Consider the following 25,652-nt stretch of genomic DNA (forward strand, 5'->3'; position numbering starts at 1 on the left):
TAAGAATAGGTACTCCAATTTCTTTCCGCCGAAGAGCTATTAATCGGTTGGGAAAGTACCTTCTTTGCTGTCACAGCTAATTTTGAGGTTTCGGCTCCATATGTGACCACCAATCTATTGTATCCATTGTCACATCATCCGTTTGTGTTGCCTCCATTAAATAGATTCCTTTTTTCATATGGAATGTTACAAATTGTTCTCGTAATGCTCGTTCCTCCGCTTTATTTTCGGACATTCTATGGAATGCTTTCATGACACCAATCACAACCTCTTTATCTAGATTTGGAGCTTTCCTTGGAATACCCCTTGGTGCTAACTTTTGAAGATATTGTCTATCATAAAATCTTGGAGTTAATGCAAACCCCAAACTATGTAATGGGATTGTCGTTTTCTCCTATCTAGCTAACACTATCTTCTCAACTTTTGGGTAATAGCTTGAATACGTATTTTCTTGGATAATGTCTTTAATCTCCCCCAACATGTTATCCATTTTCTCATAAATCTCACCCATTTGAGGACCTTCCCTATCACAAAACTTGATGAGTAGGAAAATTGGTTTTCTAATCGCTAAAACATTGTCTATATCTTCCCAAAACAAATCATCTTTGATTGTATCCACAACTTTTAAACCAAGAACTCTTTTGTTTTAATATCCATTTTTAAGCCACTCCCTCCAAGAATTAAGGGCTATAGTTGTGGCAAGAGCCTCTCTAAAATCCTTGATTCCTTTTAACAAAATATAGTGAGATGCAAACCTTGTTTTAGCCACCCTTAACAACTCTAATGTGGAATTTACTCGAAAAATTGACAAGACATGAGTGTGGTTTAGAAAGTACTTGATAATTGTTTTTCCTCTCTTATAGGTATTATTTAACTAAAAAAATCATTTGATAAATCTTTGAAAATCAAATTTAGAGTATGTACGCCACAAGGTGACCAAAATACATGTTTGTATACCTTCTCGACTTCTCTTCTGGCAGCTTTGCAATTAGCCTCATTATCTGTGACCACTTGCAAAACGTTGCTCAGTACGACCTCATCGATATCTCCAAGAAGATGCTTAGAGATTTCCACTCCTGTTTTTTTGACCCCCGAGAAATCTTCCACGTACATAAACATAGCATCACAGGCATTCACCGCAAGAACATTGATGAGTGGCTTATGTTTGACATTAGACCACCCATCGGAAACAATAGAAACCCCTTGTGTGTACCAAGTATCTTTGACTTGGGTTAGGTATTTCTCAACATCTCTCATGCACTCATATAACAATACGATTCTTGCTTTTTCACTAGACGGAGGTTTGTATCCCTTCGATGCCTTCTTGAGTGCATTGAGCATTTCAATAAATTGTGAATTCCATAAGACATTAAACGGGATACCATTAGCACACAATCCTATAATTATTTTCATGTCAACCACATTTCTCTCCATAAGACCAAAAGATTCCTCAATTCCTTTTCTTGATGTTGCTTTTTTCGAATGTATAGAATTCTTTGAAGATTTTGAAACACCTCCGCTCTCGACTTCTTTAACCTTGCTCAAAAGTCTTTGTAGCTTCTCCCGGTCCTTAATCATAACCGGACATCTTCTTATTTCTGCAGTCTTCCCAGGTTGAGCCCCAAAGAAATGTGTGTGAATTCTTGTATAGGAGCTTGTGTACTGGACTTTTGTAACGCCCGTAGATTCGGGCTAGCCAATTTAGAGACGATAAGCGTCAAAAATGACTTTTTAATAGAATATTATTTAGAATAAATAATCTTAACTAAGTTGTATTATATGTCACAAGGTTTCCGTACATATAAAGAACGCTAAAATTCGAGTTATAACGAAGAAGTTATGACCTATCGAAGTTTCGCGACAAAACCAGCACGACACAGCGCGACGTAAATAGTGAATTTATGATAGATCGATATGTAGCCTTAGCAATCTAAACGAAAGTTTTAGAATACGTTAAACCGAGAGCATGCATAAAAAGAACGTCTAAATCTGACTTCGTATGAGGAAGTTATGATTTTTCGAAGTTTCGACTTAACGGTATGCTGCCCAAAGTTCAAATATAAGATCGAGTGGTTTCTAGCCGAAACAATCTAAACGAGAATCGAAGATCTCGTTGATAGTAGTGCAACGATGAAAAGACAGTCGAAAACGGACGTCATATGAAGGAGTTATGAATTTTTAACGAAGTTTTCCTATCCCGGCCTACTAAAAATAATATATTAAAAATAAAGTCAAAATTAGCCAACGAAGTCTAAACAAGAGTTGTAGAGAAAAATCTCACCTACGCGTGGATATAAAGAACGTTGAAAACAGAGTTTGTATGCGAAATTTATGAATTTCTGAAGTTCAGGGCGCGAAACCCCAAAACTGTCAAAGACCACGACGTGAAAACAGTGTTCACGACGTGAACTCAGTGAACGATGCGTTTCGAGGCTAGAAGACACACGACAAGCCTAGGGGATGATCAGGATCAAAAGTCAAGACGTGAACAAGCGTGGTTCATGATGTGAATGTCGAATTTGCACCCTATAAATAGATGTTGTGGGCTGCTGAGTTTTAGTGCTCAAATTCTTCTCTCTCACTCATTATTGCCTCGTTTTGTGTGCAACTTATACCCCGAAGCCCCGGTATAAATCCCGACACCCGAAGCAAGCCCCGAATCCCCGAAGATCCCGAGAAGTAAAGTTTCTGAGCCGAAACTCTGCACGCGAGAGGCCCAGTTTTCAAGGAAGCATCCCGGTTTCACCGAATAATTATACATTTAGAGCCATAGTGTTGTCCGATCATCGTCTTATCAAGTGAGTGTGTAGTTACTTTCTTCTAGCACATATATATGAAGTATTTTCTATGAAATACGTGCTATGTGTTTATATATTGTTGTTTATTTGAAATGAGTGTGGAATGGATGTTTTATATAGTTTTTAAATGAGTTAAATTGTATATGTATTTTATATCTACAAATATGTTGGGTAGAACATGGGTAGATGGAATAGTTGGTGTGTGATGAGAGATGGTATAAGTAAACTCTAGTGACTATGGAGTTAGCACCTGTTAAGTGAACCTTGGTGACTATGGAGTTAGCGCTTGTGAAGTGAACCTTGGTGACTATGGAGTTAGCACCTGTTAAGTGAACCTTGGTGACTATGGAGTTAGCGCTTGTTAAGTGAACCTTGGTGACTGTGGAGTCAGCGCCTATTAAGTGAACCTTGGTGACTATGGAGTTAGCGCTTGATAGCTATGGATTTAGTACCTGATAGATAAACTTTGGCAGCAATGGACTTCGTGCCAAGTCCTTAGGTAAATCCTTAGGAATGAATGAATGAAGGATAGTTGATTCTTAGGGTAAAACCTTAAGAGTAAAGAAGATAATGTGGATAGGTAATTGGGTTGATTGTTTGATGATTAAATATAATAAATATAATATTGTGGGATGAAAACCCTATATGTTCACTAGGCTCCCAAACCTGACCCGCTCGAACTAATAGTGTTCTTGCTATTCAGATTTATGGGTTATTTGATGCATCAGGGTCTTTTCGTTTTATTGCATCCTTACCTTCTTTGTTTACTACAAGACGAAGCACCATTCTCTACGTATGATGATTTCATTAATCTTATCACTACGTAGGAAAAACAAGTTTTGCAAGGAGTGTAAGAGATTTTAGAATGAAATTGTGGGTTTTTGAGAGAGAAGAGAGTTGAAGGAGTGTAAAAGATGAAATTTCAATGAAATTAGTATCTAAAGGGTTGGAATATCCGAGTCAAATTAATTTTGAAATGATGAAAATTGATAAACCCTAAACGGTTGTCACAATGCATTTAATGCATTCTTTTGATTTAGACCGATTACAACAAAAATATGGTCTGTATATTCTGATACATTTCCTTTTCTAAAGAGTGGGATGATGTGACAGTTCCACTTATTTGAAATGCTGGTGCAATGAGATGGTTCCGCACGAAACCACTCATAATGAAAAAGAATATGTGAGATATAATTGGTTTGTTTGTATTTAACAAACACTCATTTGAGTCTAAAAAGAAATAAATGGATCAATTATAAGCACAACATTCAATTGCCATTTATTGGACTTCTATCTGAGAGATCGGTTTGAAAAGAACAAAGTCTTGGGTTAAGAGAAAATGAAAGCTTGGGTTGATACGTAGTGAGGCTTTAGTTTACATATCATCTTCTAAGATAAAAAATAGTTACGATTTCATAAAATACCTGAAAACTTGAACTTAGAAGAAAAAGACATACTACAAAACAAATAAATGATTATCAGTCAAAAAAGATTTAGAAAAGGTTAACTAACCATTGTGCCCTTTGGATGCACTAAGTTATCATTGTAAACTTCCCATTTAGCATAAGTCATGTTACTTGGAAGCAAAAATTACTAACAACACCAAGATTATTAAATACAAATAGACTGAGTTTATTAAATATGAAAGCACTGCGATGTTAAAATGTAAACTTGGATAAAACCAATAACTGGCTTCGGATTACATATCATCTTCTAAGATAAAAAATAGTTACGGTTTCATAAAATATCTGAAAACTTGAACTAAGAAGAAAAATACATACTACAAAACAAATAAATGATCATCGGTCAAAAAAGCTTTAGAAAAGGTTAACTAACCATTGTGCCCTTTGGATGCACTAAGTTATCATTGTAAACTTCCCATTTAGCATAAGTCATGTTACTTGGAAGCGAAAAATACTAACAACAACAAGATTATTAAATACAAATAGACTTAGTTTGTTAAATATGAAAGCACTGCGATGTTAAAATGTAAACTCGGATAAAACCAATAACCACATTCACACCAACAATAAGCTCATGTTGTTGTTAGGTGGTTATTGAACTTTTTGCCAGTGTAACAACACTACTTCTGGAGCATAGTCACATAGTTTGCGGTACGGTCTAGTACGAGAATGAGGACCGGGAATGAGATTCGACAGTTAGAACGTATCGGATACGGTGGGGGTAGGTTCATTTCGGTACGTCCCAGTACGTTCCGATACGGTGTATCGTATATTTCGGTACGGTGTACCCATGGTTAATAAAAAATTTCCAACCATATTTTACTTCAAAACACATTAACAGAAAAAAAAATCAGAATTTTAATATTTCCCAACAAAATTACTTTAAAAAACAGTTAAGTAATAGACTTACACTTCGATACATTAAAATAGATTTCCAACAACACATCAAAACAGTTTTCCAGCAACGCATCAAAACAGATTCCAAGTTTCCAACACTAGAAAACAAAAAAAAAATTCCCAAAAAAAAAAACAATTTAACAGAAAAGTTTTGTCTTTTTCCTTGCCCATTCTTCATGTCTTCATCTAAATTCTCCTAAAGTATTTCTTCTAATCGTGAACTTGAGCCTTCAATGTATGTGTTTTCGGGATTCATGTCCCATATTTTTGTATGGGCCCACTCTATATGAATACGAGAAACGAGATAGGAGTCAATTCATTTCTCAGTCATCTGAAATGCCGGGTTCCAACCTGACTACGGAGCCAAAGGATTCCCTGTTTAGTCGTCTCGCACGACTTCTGAACAAAATCCTTCTCTGGAACTAGTTTCCACTAGTTATCATGTCATTGAGGCTCTAACAACCTCCTGATCCAACCGATCGGGTCCATGCGTCGAATCCTGACGTCACCAAACCCAAGGCTAAAAGTGATTGCTACATGACCATTGGTAGCCTTATGTCATAAATGACCTTAAGCAATCCACTGCTTCCTTGCTCTCATAGCTGTAGTGGCACTTCTACAGTCTTATCTCTGGCTTCACCAGATCTAACCCGTCTAGGTAATTCCAAAAATCCAATCCGTGGATTTCCATCTCCTCACTGCTACACCCGAACTGGTGGGTACTACTTTCCTTCTCGCGTCCTAACAATGCACTCACGCTATCTATCAACCTAGTGAATGCTACTACTACACCCGAAGACTTACAACACTCTATCACTATCTGGTTACTAGTGAATGCTATGGCTACTCCCGCATACTTACAACACTCTAATGCTATCTGGCTTCTAGTGAATGCTACGGCTACACTCGCAGACTTACAACACTTTAACACTATCTGGCTGCTAGTGAATGCTACGGCTACACCCGCAGACTTACAACACTCTAATACTATCTCATTCGCTGGTTACTGATCCGAACACATCCGACGTCGAGCATGCACACAACCTAACATCCAAAACTGAACCCATGTCCTGACTGGAACCCCAAACTTATTCCATAAGGCTTGCTAGCAAACATTCCGAGAATGCAATCTCCTTATTGGCAAGTTTTTCCGAACTTCTAACTCACATTATTCTCAAACCATACAGCCACTTGGCTATCTTCCTTCAGGACAAGGATGTGAAACTTATCCCAGTTTCAAAACTACTTTTTCTTCTGAATACTTGGGTGATTCTCCCCCACTTTGATTTAACTAACGCCTTACGACATACAATATTGGAAGGATTCTCGATCCTTCTTACCATTCTATGCCCAATCTGCTGAAAGTCACGCTACCATTGCTAGTATTTCAATACGAGCTAGTCCAAAAGATCACACCACCTCCAAGAACCCGAATAAATCTCCGGTAATAACCCGCTAGACCCCCGGAAACTCCGAATCTCAATTGGCGACCTCGGAATCTCCCACTGCATCATGACCTCTATCTTGGCCGGATTGACTAGAATACCCTTCTAATTGACAAGGTGCCCAAGAAATTGCACCTCGCGCAACCAGAACTCACATTTATAGTAGCTTGCAAAAAGTCTCTCCCTCCTCAAAGTCTCTAGCACCTCCCTCAGGTGCTTCTCGTGCTACTTCTCAGTCTTGGAATAAACCAAGATGATGCTGTCCTCTCCCAATCCCGCGATTTGGGAAATGATCTTTCGCTATCCGGTAATAATTCTCGGTATGCAATTGGCATATGCCATTTTCTTGGAAGTATAATTCAAACACAAACGGAGGATAACCCAGAGTCACACTTACTCAACCCCTGGAATGAAAGACTCTATCATGCAGTTTCCCGCATGTGTTGTACTGAATCTAACCCTGTTGGTCTCTTAAAAGCTGGTCCAAAATCTAGGGTCTCTTCCCGAGACCCTTCAATATAAGCAACTGATCTGGTCCTCTCTTACCGATGTGTTCCAAGTTTATATCCCATTCTCAAGCTCTTGAAGCCATATCTTTCAGGGTCTTGCACCCCGAGATACTGACGATCTCCCTGCTACCATTCTACAATACATTGTAATAACTTACTTTCTTCCTTTCCTCATCTGATGCATACTGTGGTACCTTATAAGCTCTTTCCTAAGACTTGGCAGTAAGCTCTGCCACGGTCTCAGTCGTCTAGTGGAGGTCTAACAACCATTGTGCCAACTGCTGCACCTCAATCTCCTAGGCACACTTTGCCCAGAATCTGGTCTAAAAGTCATCCCGTGCTCACACAACTCACTACCGACCTCTTCCTATCCATATCGTGCTCTATCCCTCAGGATACAGGAAGTAAGTTAGATCTTTTCTCCTTTCGAGAAAACGTCTGGTACTAAAAGTATTGGTGACATCTACCAACCATCTGGTGCTAACAATGGGGGTCCCTAATCCCCATGACATTCTAAAGCCTCACTAACTCTGAATTCCCGAAACATCAATGTATGGGTCTCCATCATGACTGCTATCTCAGTGCATAATGCACTTGGCCTCTCATCACAAATCTCTATAATGTCCTCCTTAATCACACTGAGGATCACAAGAGCCTGGTCAATGATACTGCGTGAAATTCTCGAATGGAATGAACTCCCTCATCTGATCATCAATTTGCCCGGCTCCAGAGTCCGAGCCTGATCCCTCGTCGACACCAGAACTACCATCTGGTCTACCATGTAGCGTCACTATATCGATAATACACCATCGCTAACATCACAATAATTATAAAAAATCAAGGGATCTCACACACTACAAGTTCCTTGGTCTTATCTTAGCTCTCCTTGATTCGAGTGCGGATCCTCTGCTTTCAGTAGTATGGGCCCATACTACCTTCCACATCTATCCGTACTTTCCTCAAGTACTGCCTTGACTCCACCAGTCACTACTACTGCTATTGATCTCTGCTACTCTCATCCCAGGCTTGCCCTAGGGAAAATCTCTGACTCCACCCCCAACCAATCCTCAGCTGCTAAAGGCCTCCTTGTAATGCCAATTAGCCATCACCTGAATACTATCACATGTGACGAGGCTCAAATAATCCTTCGAGTAAAAGACTCGCCCCTAAAACGGTTAGACTCAAACGAGAGCTGCGCATTAGGGCTAAATCCAACACTCTGAGATTATTCAACCCTGATCACATGTGACGTGACGTATTCACCTGATGGCTAACTCCCATCACTTAGAGCCCTACAAAGCACAAAGAAAGCAGCATTCGAACACAACAAACTACTCAAGCAATTCTATCCTCATAACGAGAAACTATACTAGCATACAATGCTAAGCTCATACTATCAGGCATAACCTAAACAGGCTATCCTACTGCTATCTACTCAATACTAGCATGCAATTATCATAAAGTTGAAACACATATAGTAGGCACATAAGGCATCCTCCTAGATCCTTAGTCCTATTCTAGCATGTTGTTCTACTGAAACTGAAACTGAAAATCATAACATAAACTTGTATGGGTAATTTAGGAGTACGTACTTGAGCTCGGCTGATTGCATGCACCACACCCTTTTCTCTTTTCAAAACTCTTTTCACTTTTTCTAAAACTCTTTTCTTTATACTTTTTCTAAAATTGTTTTCTTTTCTCAAAATTCTTTTGTAACCATGGTTTTTCTTTTGAAAACTTTATACCACTTCCCTAGTTTGAGTTCAAACACACTCGGGAGTGCGCTTGAATCCCTCAAACCAAGGCTCTGATACCAACTTGTAACATCCCAAAAACACAGTCTGAAAATTTCGTTTAATTAAATAACAAAAACCATAATCGATAAACCTCATATAAAAATCATAAGCAATGTATCTCAAAAATATTATAACAACTATCAAGTATATCAGAGTATAAACATCCCAGGCTGAACAAATGGTGTAACGATCCAATTTTCACATCAAATTTTTTTTGTTTAAAAACGTTACTTTAGAGAATATTAATAACTAAAACATCATTCGATCAACCATAATATAAACTAAACCATGTCTGAAAACCAAAACATACAACTAATCAGAATATCAGAGTATGAATCCCAGAAAAGCTCGTAAATACGGAAACCGGAGAGTGTGTGTGTGACATGCTGCTACCGCGCCAACTCCTTTCCCCTAGTTAAGGAGGTACCTGAAACCAAAACTGAAACCGTAAGCACAAAGCTTAGTGAGTTCCCCCATAATACCCCATACCATGCAAGCATATAACAAACAACATTCAATTAGGAGATACGGGCCACGCCCACACTCGTGAAGATACGGTCCCCGCCCACACTTCGCTTTCTGGGAGATATGGGCCACGCCTACACTCGTGAAAATACGGGCCCTGCCCACACTTCGCTATCTGGGAGATACGGTCCTAGCCCACACTCCACTCTCGGAGAGATACGAGCCTTGCCCACACTCAACCGCCAACTCATATCATACAAGTATCACATAGACAACAAGTGTAGACAATTCTATCATACTGGCATATATCATAATCAACTCAACTAAGAGATACGGGCTCGACCCACACTCAAATACTAACGTCTCGTCTATACGGTCCGGCCTTGGTGCCTTAGACCCGTTACTACTGGAAGGAAACTCACCTCGAAATAGCTGCTGGTCTGTGTGGGAATTGATCACCTACTACTGCTGCTGCTGCTCCGGAAACTCCCCGGCTGTAATTCCCACAATATACTTAATCATACACTGCTAACTGTCCTTTGGGTAAAAAGACCATTTTACCCCTGGTCTAGCCCTAAGTCAACTCGGAGTCAACTTTTAGTTGACCCGACTCGCCGAGTGGATCTCCAACTCGCCGAGTCCCTGTCTAGACAATTGTCCTGGGTCCCTGATTCTACTCGTCGAGTTAGGCTATGACTCGACGAGTTCATCTTCTAAACTGTCATTCAACTCCTTCATCCTACTCGCCGAGTTGTATGAACAACTCGTCGAGTTCATCTTCATCCGAAGAACACTTATGCTAAGACTCGCCGAGTTGTATGAACAACTCGCCGAGTCTGTTCTTGATCTATGAAAATTGCCTTGAACTCGCCGAGTCAGGGCATTGACTCGCCGAGTCCCTACATGGGTGAGTTCAGCTCCCAACTCACCGAGTCACCCCCTGTGACTCACGGCTCAACTCGATACATCATAAAGGGACCAATTCGGTGACTCACGACCAGACTCACCGAGTCGCCTATATGACTCGCCGAGTCGCCGCCATGCATCCACCAAATACACTGATTTGCTCGATTTCAGTCCATACCATTCATAGATCTGGACTTCTAGGACACAAATCACACGTAAAGTTTCCAACTTTACGTGTGGATATTCACCAATATGGATTTTAGGGCTCAAAATGCCTTAAAAGGGTAGATCTAGGGTTAACAAGCAACATGGGGCCATAAAGCTAACAGATCTGAGCTCCTGGAGCTCAATCTTGCCTAGATCCAGAGGCCAAACATCTTATTACGACATATAATGCACATACAAGCTTGGGGATTTGACCAAGAAAGACACAAATGAAGTTTTAAGCATAGAATCATGGGGAAAACGGGTTATACCTCAAGGGAACTGCTGGAAGAACACAATAGTTGCTTGGATGGCTTTCCTTCTTCTGGATCTACTTCTTTCCTCCTTCAAAACCTTCAAAAACACCCACAAAAGTCTCAAACTCTCAAGGAACAGCTTAGGACGAGGGATACAGGGCTCTAAGGGTGAATGGGGGCTGGCTTGGGGCAGTTAAGTCGTTTAAATAGGGTGCAAACCCCTGAAACTTAGGGTTTCATCCAACAGCGGCGACTCGCCGAGTCGCCAACTTAAAACGTGACCTGGGTCGCGTCTCTACTCGGCGAGTCGGACCTATGACTCGCCGAGTCCAAGGCTAAAATAGAAAATATTCGAATAAGATTTACATACCAGAAACCAGGTGCTACAAATCTCCCCCACTTATTTTAGACTTCGTCCTTGAAGTCTGCTGCTCGATCCTGAAACAGCTCGGGGTAATGCTCCATCATCTCGTCCATTGCCTCCCAAGTCCATTCTGAACCCTTGCGGTGCTGCCATTGCACCTTCACTAATTCCACTCTCTTGTTCCTCAAATCCCTCGACTTCCAGTCGAGGATTGCGACTGGGCGCTCAATGTAATTCAGGCTGTCATCAACCTGAATATCCTCCAAAGACACTACTGCTGAATCGTCCACTAAGGACTTCCGCAACTGAGAAACATGGAAAGTGCTGTGGATCTGGCTGAGCTCGGCTGGCAGATCCAACCTGTACGCCACCCTACCCACCCGGGCTACGACCCTGAATGGTCCGATGAATCGCGGGCCCAACTTGCCCCGCTTCCTGAATCGAATGACGCCTTTCCAAGGCGACACCTTCAGGAGAACCATATCCCCGACTTGGAACTCCAAATCGGATCGACGCTTGTCGGCATAACTTTTCTGCCGACTCTGAGCAGTCTGAAGCCTGCTCCGGACCTGCTGGATCCTCTCGGTCGTCTTGAGCACCACTTCGGTGCTCCCCATGACCCTCTGGCCAACTTCACCCCAGCATATCGGGGTCCTACACCTCCGTCCGTACAACATCTCGAAGGGAGGGCAGTCGATACTCGCGTGGTAGCTGTTGTTGTAGGAGAACTCGGCCAGGGGAAGATAGGTATCCCAGCTACCACCGAAGTCTAGCACGCACGCCCGCAACATATCCTCCAGAGTCTGGATGGTCCGCTCGCTCTAGCCATCCGTCTGCGGGTGAAAGGCGGTGCTAAAATGCAGACGAGTTCCCAACTCGTCATGGAATTTCTTCCAAAATCTGGAAGTAAAACGCACATCCCTGTCCGAGATCACCGATACTGGCACCCCATGCCGTGCCACAATCTTCCTGATATAGATGTCGGCCAATTTTTCGGCCGATATGCTCTCCTGAATCGGAATAAAGTGAGCACTCTTGGTCAATCTATCCACGATGACCCAAATCGAATCCACTCCACATGTGGTCATGGGAAGCTTCGTGATAAAATCCATCGTGATATCTTCCCATTTCCACAGTGGAATATCCAACGGCTGCATCTTGCCATGCGGTCTCTAATGTTTGGCCTTGACCTTCCTGCGGGTCAAACACCGCTCGACGTACCATGCCACATCCCGCTTCATGCAGGGCCACCAATAATCCGGACGAAGATCCCTATACATCTTCGTCGCCCCGGGATGAATAGAGAATCGGGACTTGTGCGCCTCCTCCATCAAAATCTGGTGCACGCCTCCGTGATACGGCACCCACACCCTACGGTGTAGTGCCAAAAGTCCTCGGCCATCATAATCAAAGGAGGAAACCTGACCTACCACACGCTCGCTCTTCCGATGCTCCTCCTTGATAGCCTCCTGTTGAGCCTCCCTAATCTGCTCCAACAGGGGAGTCACCACGGTCATCCTCAAGCAGACGTCCCTGATCGGCGCCGCCTTGCGGCTAAGCGCATCGACCACCACATTAGCATTCCCCGGGTGGTAAAGGATCTCGCAATCATAATCCTTCACCACGTCCAACCACCGACGCTGCCTCATGTTCAGATTCGGCTGGTCCATGAGGTACCTCAAACTCTTGTGGTCCGTGTAGATGGTACACCGAACCCCGTAGAGGTAATGTCGCCAAATCTTGAGAGCAAAGACCACCACCCCCAACTCCAAATCGTGCGTCGGGTAGTTTGCCTCGTGAGGCTTGAGCTGCCTTGAAGTGTAGGCAATGACATGCCCCCTCTGCATCAGTACTGCGCCCAACCCAGAAACGGACGCATCACAATAGACCACAAAATCCTCTACGCCCTCTGGCAGGGCTAAGATCGGCGCCTCACACAATCTCCGTCTCAGCGTCTCAAATGCAACCTGCTGCTCGGGTCCCCACCGAAAGACCACAACTTTCTTCGTCAGCCGTGTTAGGGGTACGACTATCTTGGAAAAATCCTGGATAAATCTCCGATAGTAGCCCGCCAATCCCAGGAAGCTCCGAGTATCAGATGGAGACTTCGGGACCTCCCATCTCATCACGGCCTCGACCTTGGCCGGATCAACCAGAATCCCATTCTGGTTGACGAGGTGTCCAAGAAATTGCACCTCGCGCAACCAAAACTCACACTTGGAGAACTTGTCATACAAGCTCTCCCTCCTCAGGGTCTCCAATACCTCTCTCAGATGCTCCTCGTGTTCCTCCCGAGTCTTGGAATAAACCAAGATATCATCAATAAAGACTATCACAAACCGATCCAGCATCGGTCTGCATACGCGGTTCATGAGGTCCATGAACGCGGCAGGAGCATTGGTGAGCCCAAACGGCATCACCACGAACTCATAATGACCATAGCGCGTCTAAAACGCGGTCTTCTGCATATCCTCCTCCCTGACCCTCATCTGATGATAACCCGAACGCAAATCAATCTTGGAGAACCAAGATGCCCCCTGAAGCTGGTCAAATAGGTCATCAATTCTCGGAAGCGGGTAACGGTTCTTCACCGTTACCTTGTTCAGCTCCCGATAATCTATACACATCCGATGCGACCCGTCCTTCTTCTTTACAAACAGAATCGGGGCTCCCCAGGGTGAACTGCTCGGATGAATAAATCCCTTGTCTAGCAGCTCCTGTAGCTGTGTAGACAACTCCTGCATCTCGAGAGGGGCCAACCGATACGGCGCCTTGGCTATCGGAGCCGCGCTAGGGACAAGGTCAATCCTGAACTCCACCTGTCGCTCCGGAGGTATCCCAGGAAGATCCTCTGGGAAAACATCTGCAAAGTCTCGAACCACCGGAACCTCGCTCACTGTCACCTTACCCGCCTCTCGGGTATCCTTCACATATGCGACATATCCTGCGCATCCCTGCTGGAGGTAGCGCCTAGCCCTCGCAGCTAAACATACAGTGGGTCCACACTGAGTCCTCTCTCCATGAATCACTAGCTCTCCCCCGCTTGGGGTCCTGACCCGTACTAGCTGCTGTGCGCAATCTATCACCGCCCCATTAGGGCTCAGCCAATCCATGCCTATAATCACCTTGTTCCCACGCAACAGAATGGGAACCAAATCTACCAAATAGCGCTCCTCAAACAAACGCAGCACGCAATCCCGGAATATCATCGATGCTCGCACCGATCGATCGTCAGCGATCTCCACTTCCAAAGGGCAATCTAACTCGCCCGATGACTCATGAAACTTCTTGCTAAGTGCAAGGGAAACGAATGATCGGGATGCTCCTGAATAAAATAACACTTGAACTGGGAGGCCGTTCACATGGAACAATCCTAAAGCATACATATACATATAGAGCACATATCAATAACATAACATCACAAAAAAAGATAGAGGGAAAGAATCATACCCGTCACCACATCGGGTGCGGCGTGTGCCTCCTCGGCAGTCAACTGAAATGCCCGACTCCTCACCACTGGAGCCTCTGCCTTGCCCTGCCAACCATCCGTGATCCGCAGGGTCGCTGGAGCTGGTGCCTTCACTGGCGCTGCAACTGTCAACTGGGGGCAATTGGCCTTCTTGTGGCCCCTCTGGTTGCAGTGAAAACACAGCAACTCGGATGTCTGAATAGCTGAAACTGGAGTAGTACAATCCCTGCTAAAGTGCCCTGTCTTGCCGCACTTGTAGCAGCCTCCTGATCCCATCCTACATGCCCCCACGTGCGTCCTGCCGCATTTCCCGCAGCGGCTCGATCCTGACTGGCCTTTTGGCCTACCATCTGATCCCTTGGGCTTCTTCCCCGAAGTCCCTCCTGCCTGACCGTCCTCTAGTTTCCGTTTCCGGATGTGCTCCAAATCTATCTCCCTCTCCCTAGCGCTGGTAATCATGGAGTCCAGGGTAGGGCAAGCCGAAAAGCTAACATGCTCCCGTATGTCAGCTCGTAGCATATCATGGTAACGAGTCCTCCTCATGTCCTCGTCACCGGCATACTGGGGCACCAATAAAGCCCTCTCCCGGAACTTGGCGGTGATCTCCGCCACAGTCTCCGTCGTCTGCCTCATGTCTAGAAACTCCCTAGCCAGCTGCTGAAGCTCGACCGCCGGTGCAAACTCTGCCCTGAACCTGGTCACAAAGTCCGACCAGGTCATTGCCTCGATAGCTGAGGCTCCCAACGAGTCACCCACTGACTCCCACCAATCCCGGGCTCAGTCTCGTAAACACCCTGCTGCGTATCTCACCTTCGACCCCTCGGGGCAGAAGCTAGTCAACTGGGCAGACTCGATATCTACAATCCATCGCCTGGCGACAATGGGGTCCTTCACCCCATGGAAATCCGGCGCACCACTGCCCCTGAAGTCCTTGAAGGACAGTGTGCGAGATCCTGACTGGCTAGAGGCTAAATTGCTCCTGAATGCCCGTAGGCGATCCTCCATCAACTCCATGATCCCTTCCTTGATCGACCCAAAGAGAATGGGGGTCGACTCAAGGATGCCCCTGGTGATCTCTGACGTGATGAACTCACGTAGCCTCTCATCAATCGGCTCGGAGCCTGATCCTGAACCTGACCCCTCTCCTGAACCGCCATCTGCCGGTCTCGATCGAAGTACCACCATTCTGCAATACATCACAATAATCATTAGTGATACTGCTACTTTCTGAGGGATCTCAACTACTTACAGGTTCCCTGGTCTTATCTTGGCCTTCCTTGGTTCGGGTACGGATCCTCTGCTTTCAGTAGTACGAGCCCATACTACCTTCCACATCTATCCGTACCTTCTCCAATGAATGCCTCGACTCCACCAGATCCTCTTCACTACTGCTGATCACAGCTATACTCATCCTAGGCTTGCCCTAGGGAGATCTCTAATTCTACTCTAACCAGTCCTCAGCCGCTGCAGGCCTCATTATAATGCCAATTGGCCATTACCCGAATGCCATCACATGTGACGAGGCTCAGATAATCCTTCGAGTACCAGACTCGTCCCTACAACGGTTGGACTCAAACAAGAGCTGCGCAGTAGGATCAAATTCGGCACTCTAAGATTATCCAATCCTGATTACATGTGACGTGACGCATTCGACTAATGGCTAACTCCCATTATTCAGAGTCCCACGAAGCACGAAGCAAGCAGCATTCAGACAAGGGTAACAATCTCAATTAACTCTATCCACTTTCAGGAACTGAGCTAGCATATAGTGCTAAGCTCATACTACCAGGCATAACCTATTCAGGCTATCCTACTTACTATCTACTCAGTAACTAGCATGCAATTTCTCATACAACTGAAACACAAATAGTAGGCACATAAGGCATCACTCCTAGATCCTTAGTCCTATTCTAGCATGCGGTTCTACGAAAGCTGATAAACATAACATAAACTTGTATGGGTACTATGGGGAATACTTACTTGAGCTCGGCCGGTCGTGCACGTCACACACTTCGCTCTTTCTTAAGACTCTTTTCTAAATTTTAGAGAACATTTTCTTTTATAAAATCTTTCAATCCCTCGATTTGAGTTTAGACACTCTCGAAGACGTGTCCGAATCCCTCAAACCAGGGCTCTGATACCAACTTGTAACGACCCAATTTTCACATCAAAATTTTTTTGTTTAAAAACATTACTTTAGAGAATATTAATAACTAAAACATCATTCGATCAACCATAATATAACTGAACCATGTCTGAAAACCAAAACATACAACTAATCAGAATATCAGAGTATCAATCCCAGAAAAGCTCGTAAATGCGGAAACCGGAGAGTGTGTGTGTGACACGCTGCTACCGCGCCGGCTCCTTTCCCCTAGCTGAGGAGGTACCTGAAACCAAAACTGAAACCGTAAGCACAAAGCTTAGTGAGTTCCCCCATAATACCCCATACCATGCAAGCATATAACAAACAACATTCAATTAGGAGATACGGGCCACGCCCACACTCGTGAAGATACGGGCCCCGCCCACACTTCGCTTTCTGGGAGATACGGGCCACGCCTACACTCGTGAAGATACGGGCCCTGCCCACACTTCGCTATCTGGGAGATACGGGCCTAGCCCACACTCTACTCTCGGAGAGATACGGGCCTTGCCCACACTCAACCGCCAACTTATATCATACAAGTATCACACAGACAACAAGTGTAGACAATTCTATCATACTGGCATATATCATAATCAACTCAACTAAGAGATACGGGCTCGGCCCACACTTTAATACTAACGTCTCGTCTATATGGGCCGGCCTTGGTGCCTTAGACCCGTTACTACTGGAAGGAAACTCACCTCGAAATAGCTGCTGGTCTATGTGGGAATTGATCACCTACTACTGCTGCTGCTGCTCCGGAAACTCCCCGGCTGTAATTCCCACAATATACTTAATCATACACTGCTAACTGTCCTTTGGGTAAAAAGACCATTTTACCCCTGGTCTAGCCCTAAGTTAAATCGGAGTCAACTTTTAGTTGACCCGACTCGCCGAGTGGATCTCCAACTCGCCGAGTCCCTGTCTAGACAATTGTCCTGGGTCCCTGATTCTACTCGTCGAGTTAGGCTATGACTCAACGAGTTCATCTTCTAAACTGTCATTCAACTCCTTCATCCTACTCGCCGAGTTGTATGAACAACTCGTCGAGTTCATCTTCATGCGAAGAACACTTATGCTAAGACTCGCCGAGTTGTATGAACAACTCGCCGAGTCTGTTCTTGATCTATGAAGATTGCCTTAGACTCGCCGAGTCAGGGCATTGACTCGCCGAGTCCCTACATGGGTGAGTTCAGCTCCCAACTCACCGAGTCACCCCCTGTGACTCACGGCTCAACTCGATACATCATAAAGGGACCAATTCGGTGACTCGTGACCAGACTCGCCGAGTCGCCTATACGACGCACCGAGTCGCCGCCATGCATCCACCAAATACACCGATTTGCTCGATTTCAGTCCATTCCATGCATCCAACTTTACGTGTGGATATTCACCAATATGGATTTTAGGGCTCAAAATGCCTTAAAAGGGTAGATCTAGGGTTACAAGCAACATGGGGCCATCAAGCTAACAGATCTGAGCTCCTGGAGCTCAATCTTGCCTAGATCCAGAGGCCAAACATCTTATTACAACATATAATGCACATACAAGCTTGGGGATTTGACCAAGAAAGACCCAAATGAAGTTTTAAGCATAGAATCATGGGGAAAACGGGTTATACCTCAAGGGAACTGCTGGAAGAACACAATAGTTGCTTGGATGGCTTTCCTTCTTTTGAATCTACTTCTTTCCTCCTTCAAAACCTTCAAAAACACCCACAAAAGTCTCAAACTCTCAAGGAACGGCTTAGGACGAGGGATACAGGGCTCTAAGGGTGAATGGGGGCTGGCTTGGGGCAGTTAAGTCGTTTAAATAGGGTGCAAACCCCTGAAACTTAGGGTTTCATCCAACAGCGGCGACTCGCCGAGTCCAGGATATGGACTCACCGAGTCGCCAACTTAAAACGTGACCTGGGTCGCGACTCGCCGAGTCCAGGATATGGACACAATAGTCGGACCTATGACTCGCCGAGTCCAAGGCTAAAATAGGAAATATTCGAATAAGATTTACATACCAGAAACGAGGTGCTACAAATGGTGTATGCACTGCAATCTTCCCGAGCTCCTCTTTTGAAAACTGAGTACCTGAAACCAAAACTGAAAACTGTAAGCATGAAACTTAGTGAGTCTCCCTAAACTACCACATACCATACAATAACATATAAAGCACATATTGGGCCTTGCCCACTGCATTGGACCGAAGTCCGAAAAATGCATCGGACCGAAGTCCAGAACTAACCATGGCCATGCCCTCTGCATCAGACCGAAGTCCAGAACTGACTGGGACCTTGTCCCCTGCATCGAACCGAAGTCCGGAACTAACTGCATCGGATCGAAATCTAGAACTGACTGGGGCCTTGTCCCCTGCATCGGACCGAAGTCCGGAAACTGACTGAGCATAACATAGCATAGCATAAACATATCAACTAGCATAAACACATATACTGCATACTGCATTGGACCGAAGTCCGGAACACATAACACAAAGACATGCTTGAATCACAAAGACATCAAGTACACTGAACTACTGCATCGGACCAAAGTCCGGAACTACTACTAACTAGACGAGTCGACATTGTGGCCGTAGACCCGTTCCTATTGGAAGGAAAACTCACCTCACACTGCTGAAGTCCCGTAGACACAACCCCACACTACTGAAGTTCCGCAAACTCAACCCCAGCTGCTAGATGACAGATTCCCAAACTATCAACACCAAAATAACACCCAATTAATAATTGGGTTCTAACACATAACTATAAATACATACTTTGGATAATTACTACATTACCCCTAGCTTGGCTTACCCAAGCCCAAGGCCCAATCCATAAGCCCAAAGTCAACTAGGGATCAAAGCCCAACATATGGCCCAACTTTCCAAATTGGGCCCAAACCTCTACATGGACTTCCTTTAAGGCCTAATTTTTCAATCCAGTCAAACATGTCTCATTCTAAGTGCCCAATATCATACAACCATCTAGGCCCAAACTATGGCCCTTCTATGGCCTAATTTTCCAAATTGGGCCCAATCCTTCATATGGGCCGTACCCTAAAGCCCAACTAATTACTCTAGTCCATTTGATTATTCTTGGATGGCCCAACACAAATCCCAAGTGAAATTAGGGTTTCACATAATATGAGAATTAGGGTTAAGTGTTTCTTACTTAACCCATTAAGGGCTTAACCTACTAAGGACTTAATCTATTAAGGATTTAATTCATTAAGTCCATGATTGCTTAGATTAATTTCTGCCAATGATTATTATTTAATATTTCGCTTATTAAATAATTCTCATGTGTGTCCTGATAATTTCTCAAATATTAGTATTTTCTCAATTAGCACATTAAGGACTTAATCCATTAAGTCCTTTACTCTACTAGATAAGCTATATGAAATAGTTATCAACACACAATCCAATCCCAATGGCCTAAAAGTGGGTCCAATAAGTCTAAGGCCCAAATACTCATAATTAGGGTTTTCCACCCAAATATAGTCCATAAGCCCATTAGGGGTTTGCTAGGTCCATTAGGGCTTGCTTGAGGGGCACCACCCACTACCACCTCGGGTAGTGGTGGTCAATGGCGATTGACGGCGGCGGGCACCACCTCATGGTGGTGGTTATGGTTCTTTTCATTACATGCTTTACTAGTTACAACAAATAACACGCACACATACTAATTACTTTAACACACACACACACACAACCACCCTAGCGGTGGCCAGCGGCGGCTCGTGGTGGTGGCTTTCTTGGTCTTCCGGCTTGACAAAACACACCACAAAATACGTTTCTTACTCGGGAATGCACACGACCACCCACTTCATGGTGGCATACGGAGGTCCGATAGCAACAACAGTGGCAGCCACCATTTCCAATGGTGATGGTTCCTGTCCAAGAAAATCACACACACAATCTTGACAATTAATAAATACACACACAGCCACCTCCTACGGTGGCTGGTGGCGGAAGAAGGAGGCAGAAAACGGTGGCAACCACCACCTTGTGGTGGTGGCGATGGGTTTCTAGTCAAATAACTCCCATAGTCACACATTCGACTCATGGCAGCAACCTTATGCACAAAAACGACATGAGACCAAGCTCCTAACCATCGAATAGGAAGTCGTGGTCATCAGAATGAGTAGAAGCGGCGATTCAAGGGCGGCTGATACCCACAACCGGCAATCGCGACATCAAAACACGAAAATGACGAAGGGAATGGGAAGAAGAAGCGACAGATGGCCTTACCAGTGACTTTCTCGGTAGTTCACGACTCGAGCAGCGACAAACATGATGATTCCTTCCTCTTTGGTGGTCCTCCGGTTACTCCTCGACGTCTCAGGTAACAGTCGAGTGATGACGATGCTCGACGGCGCTGAAGTGACAACGATAGGGTTTGGTGATGCAACCGGCTTCTAAGGTGCTCTAAACGATGGTGGCGGCTAGAGAGTGGTGACCCTAGGGTTTTGGTTTGAACGATGCTCCAATACAAAGGAGGGATGGACGGTTCTTAGACTCCCGTCCTATTTTAAAAGTTCACCCAAATTGACATAATCGATCCCTCCTTTCCAAAACCACTTCAACTTTAATCCAAAACTTATCTTTTAAAATAATTCCATAATTTCCTTTCATAATAGATCCATAAATTACCAATAAACCCTTTAATCTTCAAATCTTTTTTTTTCTATTTAAATCCATAAATTACCAAACGCACCCTGACCTCCGAAATCCTTTTCAGTTTAGTCTCGAACTTTCATTTATTAATTTATTTAAATAAACGGGGCGTTACATATCTCCTCACCTTAAACCTTAAACCACATATATGTATCTCCTCACCTTAACCCTGAAACCACAACCCGCTGTCTCTCCATTGAATTTTCAATCACCACAACCCAATAGCAGGATTGTGGTATTGGTTCGCTAAAGTTGATGGATCGAAAAAAGAAGAGATTGTAAAGACGTCAATGTCATTAAAGATGGAAAGAAAATAAAAGTTGATGAGGATGAAAGATAGGATAGTGACTGGTGGGATCTAACTTAAAATTTTCAAATGTGGTTTCAGGTTTAAGGTGATGAGATACAAATATGTGGGGTTTATTAATTTTTTTAAATATATAAAAAATAAATACATAAATAAGAAAATTAATTATCCAAACCACAGGGACCATTCGTGTAATTTACTTTTACATTTTCGGTTTATTCACGTCTCGATAACTATATTTTTTTGTACAAATCTAGGTAATGAACTTTTTAGAAGTGTTCATATATGACCTATATGACCGGTTATGCCTGCTAAGTCATAATGGTCATAAGTGAACACTTCCAAAAAATTTGTTACTTAGATGTGTACAAAAAAAGATAATTACCCAGATGTGAACAAACCTAAAGTTTAATTACCTTAATAAATCCATTTCCGAAAAGTTAATAAACATATTAAACGTAGAATATTACCAAAAAAAAAAAGTACAAATGTTAAAAATCGATGCCAAGTAAGTTTTAAGGACAAGCATGTGATTCTTCAAAAGTTCAGGGGTTGATTTGGAATTTAATATGGTAGTTGGGGTTCCTATTTACACCATTCAAATGGCAAATGCGCATATGGTTCCCGATAAAGTGATGAGTTGAAAGAAGTAAAAAGCTTGCAAGCCAAAAAGCAGTTGATGCTCACAAGTGATCTATGAACTATGTCGGATGTTCCGATGCCGCCGGATCTACTCGCCCAAATCCTCTCATGGTTGCCGGTAGCTCCGCTTCTGCGATTCAGGTCTGTTTCCAAAACCTTTCGTGCCCTAATTGATAGCGACTATGTGATTAAGCTCCAACTCAATCACTCACTCCAAACCAACACTAATCTCAATATCATTTTCGGCGGTGATAGAACGCTTTGCTATCTTAACTTAGATTCATCTGCTAAAGTTGTTAACAAAATAGATAACCCTTTATACTTTGCAATTTTCGAAACTGTAATTCTGGGTTCCTGTAACGGCGTGGTGTGCCTGTGTACGACTGAACCGGATAATGAAATTGCGTTTTGGAATCCAATCGTCCGGAAATTTAAGAAAATACGGTTAGCCCCAGCGAAATGTTCAGAAGGTCTTGGTCGAGGAGTATGCATCAAGGGTTTTGGTTACGACCATGTGCACGATGACCACAAGGTGGTGAGATTGGTTCAGTATTGTAGCTTGCATAATGAACTTGTTCACTCGAAGATAGAGGTTTTCAGCTCAAAAACAGATGCATGGAGAGAAGTTGGGGATTTCCCTTACTACCTTTGTTACAGAAGAAACTTCAATACATTTACTACGGGTGCTTTGCATTGGTTGGTGAGTCAAAAACCTGGAAAGAGGGTTGATTTTCTGATTGCTGCTTTTGACCTCACAAATGATGAGTTGCGATTGGTTCCCCGACCTGAACTTTCAAACGAGCATTTCCATGTCAATTTGGCTATATTGGGAGGATGTCTGTCTATGGTCTGTCATTATCCCATGAAAAATGTAGACATATGGGTGATGAGAAGTTATGGAGTCAAAGATTCATGGACTAAGTTGATTTCAACCACAGATGTGAAGCTCATCAGGGAATTGGATTTCTTGAGGCCTGTTTCGTATTCCAAGAGTGGTGATGAAGTGCTCTTTGAAAAGAACTTTGACAGCCTTTACTGGTATCATCTTGAGAACAAGACAGTGAAAAGATTTAAGGTTGCTGGCATGCCAAGGCTATTTGTTACTGAAACCTTTACAGGAAGCCTTTTTCAGGTGAACATTGGTAACCCTTCTGGAAGTGGTGCAAAGAAGGAGAAAATCGAGAAAAAAGATGACAACAAAAGAGATGACTTTTTATCCAAGGGGTTCCGGCTTGTACTTTAAAGAAAGAAGTAAGTTAAGTGAATTTATCTTTCACATGTTATCTTTGTAGGTGGTAGTTATCTATATATCTTTATATCATTATTTAATGCAGTTAGCTCATGATACTGCTAGATTTTCAAAATGATTAATATATGTTTGAGCATGAAAATAAAATAGCAATTCCCGACCTGAAAAGAAAACTAGATGTGTATATGTTTTGTGGGAAATGATTAATCTATCTGATGCCCATTTTACTGAATCTTTTGTTGCAGGATCGATGAAGACCTCACCTCATGGGAAATCATATGGAAAGATGTTTGGGTTTTTCGTTAAAGATATATAACGTGTTATGAAATCCTGGTGTAAGAGTCTTAACTTAGAATAGGTGGGTATGGATTAGTGTTGTCTACAAAAATACATTTAATTAGGAGTTTTTGATGGTTGAATCCTGTTTAAATGACTTTGCTTGTGTGTATCCAAGGATTGTTTGTTGACTTAACAGCTTTCACCGAAGTATCTGCTTCGAGTATACAATAATAATACTCATCAACTGCCTTCTATATACATACTGAATCTTTGTAATATTCGGTTTGGATTATGTTCTATTTTTGTTGGTTGCCTTTATTTTGATGTTGGTGTATTCGTTTCATTTTGTTGTTTTTTTTTTCCTTTGGTGCTCGATTGATTTAATGAGGTTATATCTTGATGTGTTAAAGAAAGTCATGGAATTGCATTGAGGATTAACAATATTAGCTTATTGCACAGCTTTTTTGGGTCAAATAAGTTTTCAAAGTCAAACAAGCTAGATGACTTTTCTACAACATGGTTATTCACTTCGCTTGTAATTTTTATTTATTTATTTTTTATAATTATAATAATACTCAATTTAGTGACATGGTTTTTTAATTTGTAGATTCGTAAATAAGCTTTGTAAGAATGTTTTAACGTAATTGGGACACTTTAAGGTTTTTAAATTGTTGGGTTAGTACTTATGGGAGAAGTGTTCCAAGCAAAGTTTTAAAAACCGATTTTTTAGTTAAACCGGTATGGTGATCGGTTTCCGGTTTAACCGGTTCAACCGCCGACCGGCGGGTCAATCGGTTTCCATAAACTTTATCTTTTTTTCTATTTTCCTATACATATATAAATCATGAATTTGACGTTACTAATTCAAACATTAGAAATATACATAAAAATAAGTTGTAGATCTCAAAATACATTAAAATAACACATAACCATAAGTTTTAGTGTTTTTTACATCAATCAATATACATCGAAAAGAAAAGAAAATATAATATCGAAACAAAATATAATTTTAGATGAATACAAACACATCAAAAAATATTATAACATTTACCATATGTTTTTATTTAAAGAAAATAAATAAATTTGAAAAAAAATCACCAAAGTTTATTATGCAAATGGTTCTTTCCCATGTGTTTTTATTTAATTCGGTTTATTTCGACTGGTTTAACCGGTTAATTTTGACTGGTTCAACCGGATTTTTTCTAAAAATCGGTCAGTTCAGTCGGTTCAATCTGGTTAAAAAATTGACATAAAACCGGTGATAGTTGAGTCGCTCTCTCCCCCGATTTCCGATCCAACTGGTTCAAACACGTTTTTAAAACATTGTTTGCTCCTCCTATTGCTTCTTCAATCATATTTTCCTCCTCTAACACAATCACTTTTTCTATTTCTTTTCTCCATTTTTTCCTTTCTTTGCACATTCAATATCAAATCAATAATGCATTTATGATTTGCTTATCCTAATCTCAAAATTTCAAGAAGGAAATCTTTTTGATTTTGAATTTTATATTATAATTATCCATCCTTCACAACATACACATCTAATTACCACACAAAATTTGTTGATTGAATTTTGTTGTCATTAAATCAAGATATGGTTTTGCATCGATTATAAAATTACCATTGTTCAGTTTTACCTACTAGTTTTCTGGTAATTTTTGAACTACAAATAAGTGCTATACTATGTTGTTATTATTATCTATATATGTTATGTTAATTTGTATTCCATGCGTTTAAAGCTAGTATTAATATAATAACATAATTATACTAAACAACTATATATAATTT

The 25,652-nt window shown here is 42.5% G+C and overlaps 2 protein-coding genes across 19 annotated transcripts; one reads left to right on the forward strand and one right to left on the reverse strand.

The window, feature by feature from the left end:
- Nucleotides 1-9,079: 9,079 nt before the first annotated feature.
- Nucleotides 9,080-21,204, reverse strand: LOC145047631 (uncharacterized). 18 transcript variants are annotated; one of them, XM_078995943.1, is made up of 12 exons: nucleotides 20,962-21,204; nucleotides 20,512-20,603; nucleotides 19,337-19,424; nucleotides 18,961-19,113; nucleotides 18,737-18,806; nucleotides 18,344-18,425; nucleotides 16,554-16,963; nucleotides 14,555-15,759; nucleotides 11,111-14,477; nucleotides 10,756-10,837; nucleotides 9,796-9,867; nucleotides 9,080-9,335 (listed from the first exon to the last, which is right to left on the reverse strand). In XM_078995943.1, the coding sequence occupies exons 8-9, from the start codon at nucleotides 15,291-15,293 to the stop codon at nucleotides 13,552-13,554; spliced, it is 1,665 nt and encodes a 554-aa protein (XP_078852069.1). In that variant the 5' UTR covers nucleotides 15,294-15,759; nucleotides 16,554-16,963; nucleotides 18,344-18,425; nucleotides 18,737-18,806; nucleotides 18,961-19,113; nucleotides 19,337-19,424; nucleotides 20,512-20,603; nucleotides 20,962-21,204; the 3' UTR covers nucleotides 9,080-9,335; nucleotides 9,796-9,867; nucleotides 10,756-10,837; nucleotides 11,111-13,551. The 18 variants fall into 18 exon arrangements, 16 of the variants coding, with proteins under 16 accessions (XP_078852069.1, XP_078852072.1, XP_078852075.1 ...); XM_078995946.1 differs by lacking the exon at nucleotides 9,796-9,867 and adding an exon at nucleotides 17,424-17,495; XM_078995949.1 differs by lacking the exon at nucleotides 9,796-9,867 and adding an exon at nucleotides 17,424-17,495 and having other exon boundaries at nucleotides 16,554-16,975.
- A 1,097-nt stretch (nucleotides 21,205-22,301) lies between these two features.
- LOC145047633 (F-box protein CPR1-like) lies at nucleotides 22,302-24,122 on the forward strand. The gene is made up of 2 exons (XM_078995957.1): nucleotides 22,302-23,587; nucleotides 23,831-24,122. Exon 1 carries the CDS (start codon nucleotides 22,398-22,400, stop codon nucleotides 23,577-23,579), a length of 1,182 nt encoding a protein of 393 aa, XP_078852083.1. The 5' UTR covers nucleotides 22,302-22,397; the 3' UTR covers nucleotides 23,580-23,587; nucleotides 23,831-24,122.
- Nucleotides 24,123-25,652: the final 1,530 nt, after the last annotated feature.

This window comes from Lactuca saligna, chromosome 5 (assembly GCF_052625555.1).
Source record: "Lactuca saligna cultivar CGN05327 chromosome 5, ASM5262555v1, whole genome shotgun sequence".
Taxonomy (NCBI): Eukaryota; Viridiplantae; Streptophyta; class Magnoliopsida; order Asterales; family Asteraceae; genus Lactuca; species Lactuca saligna.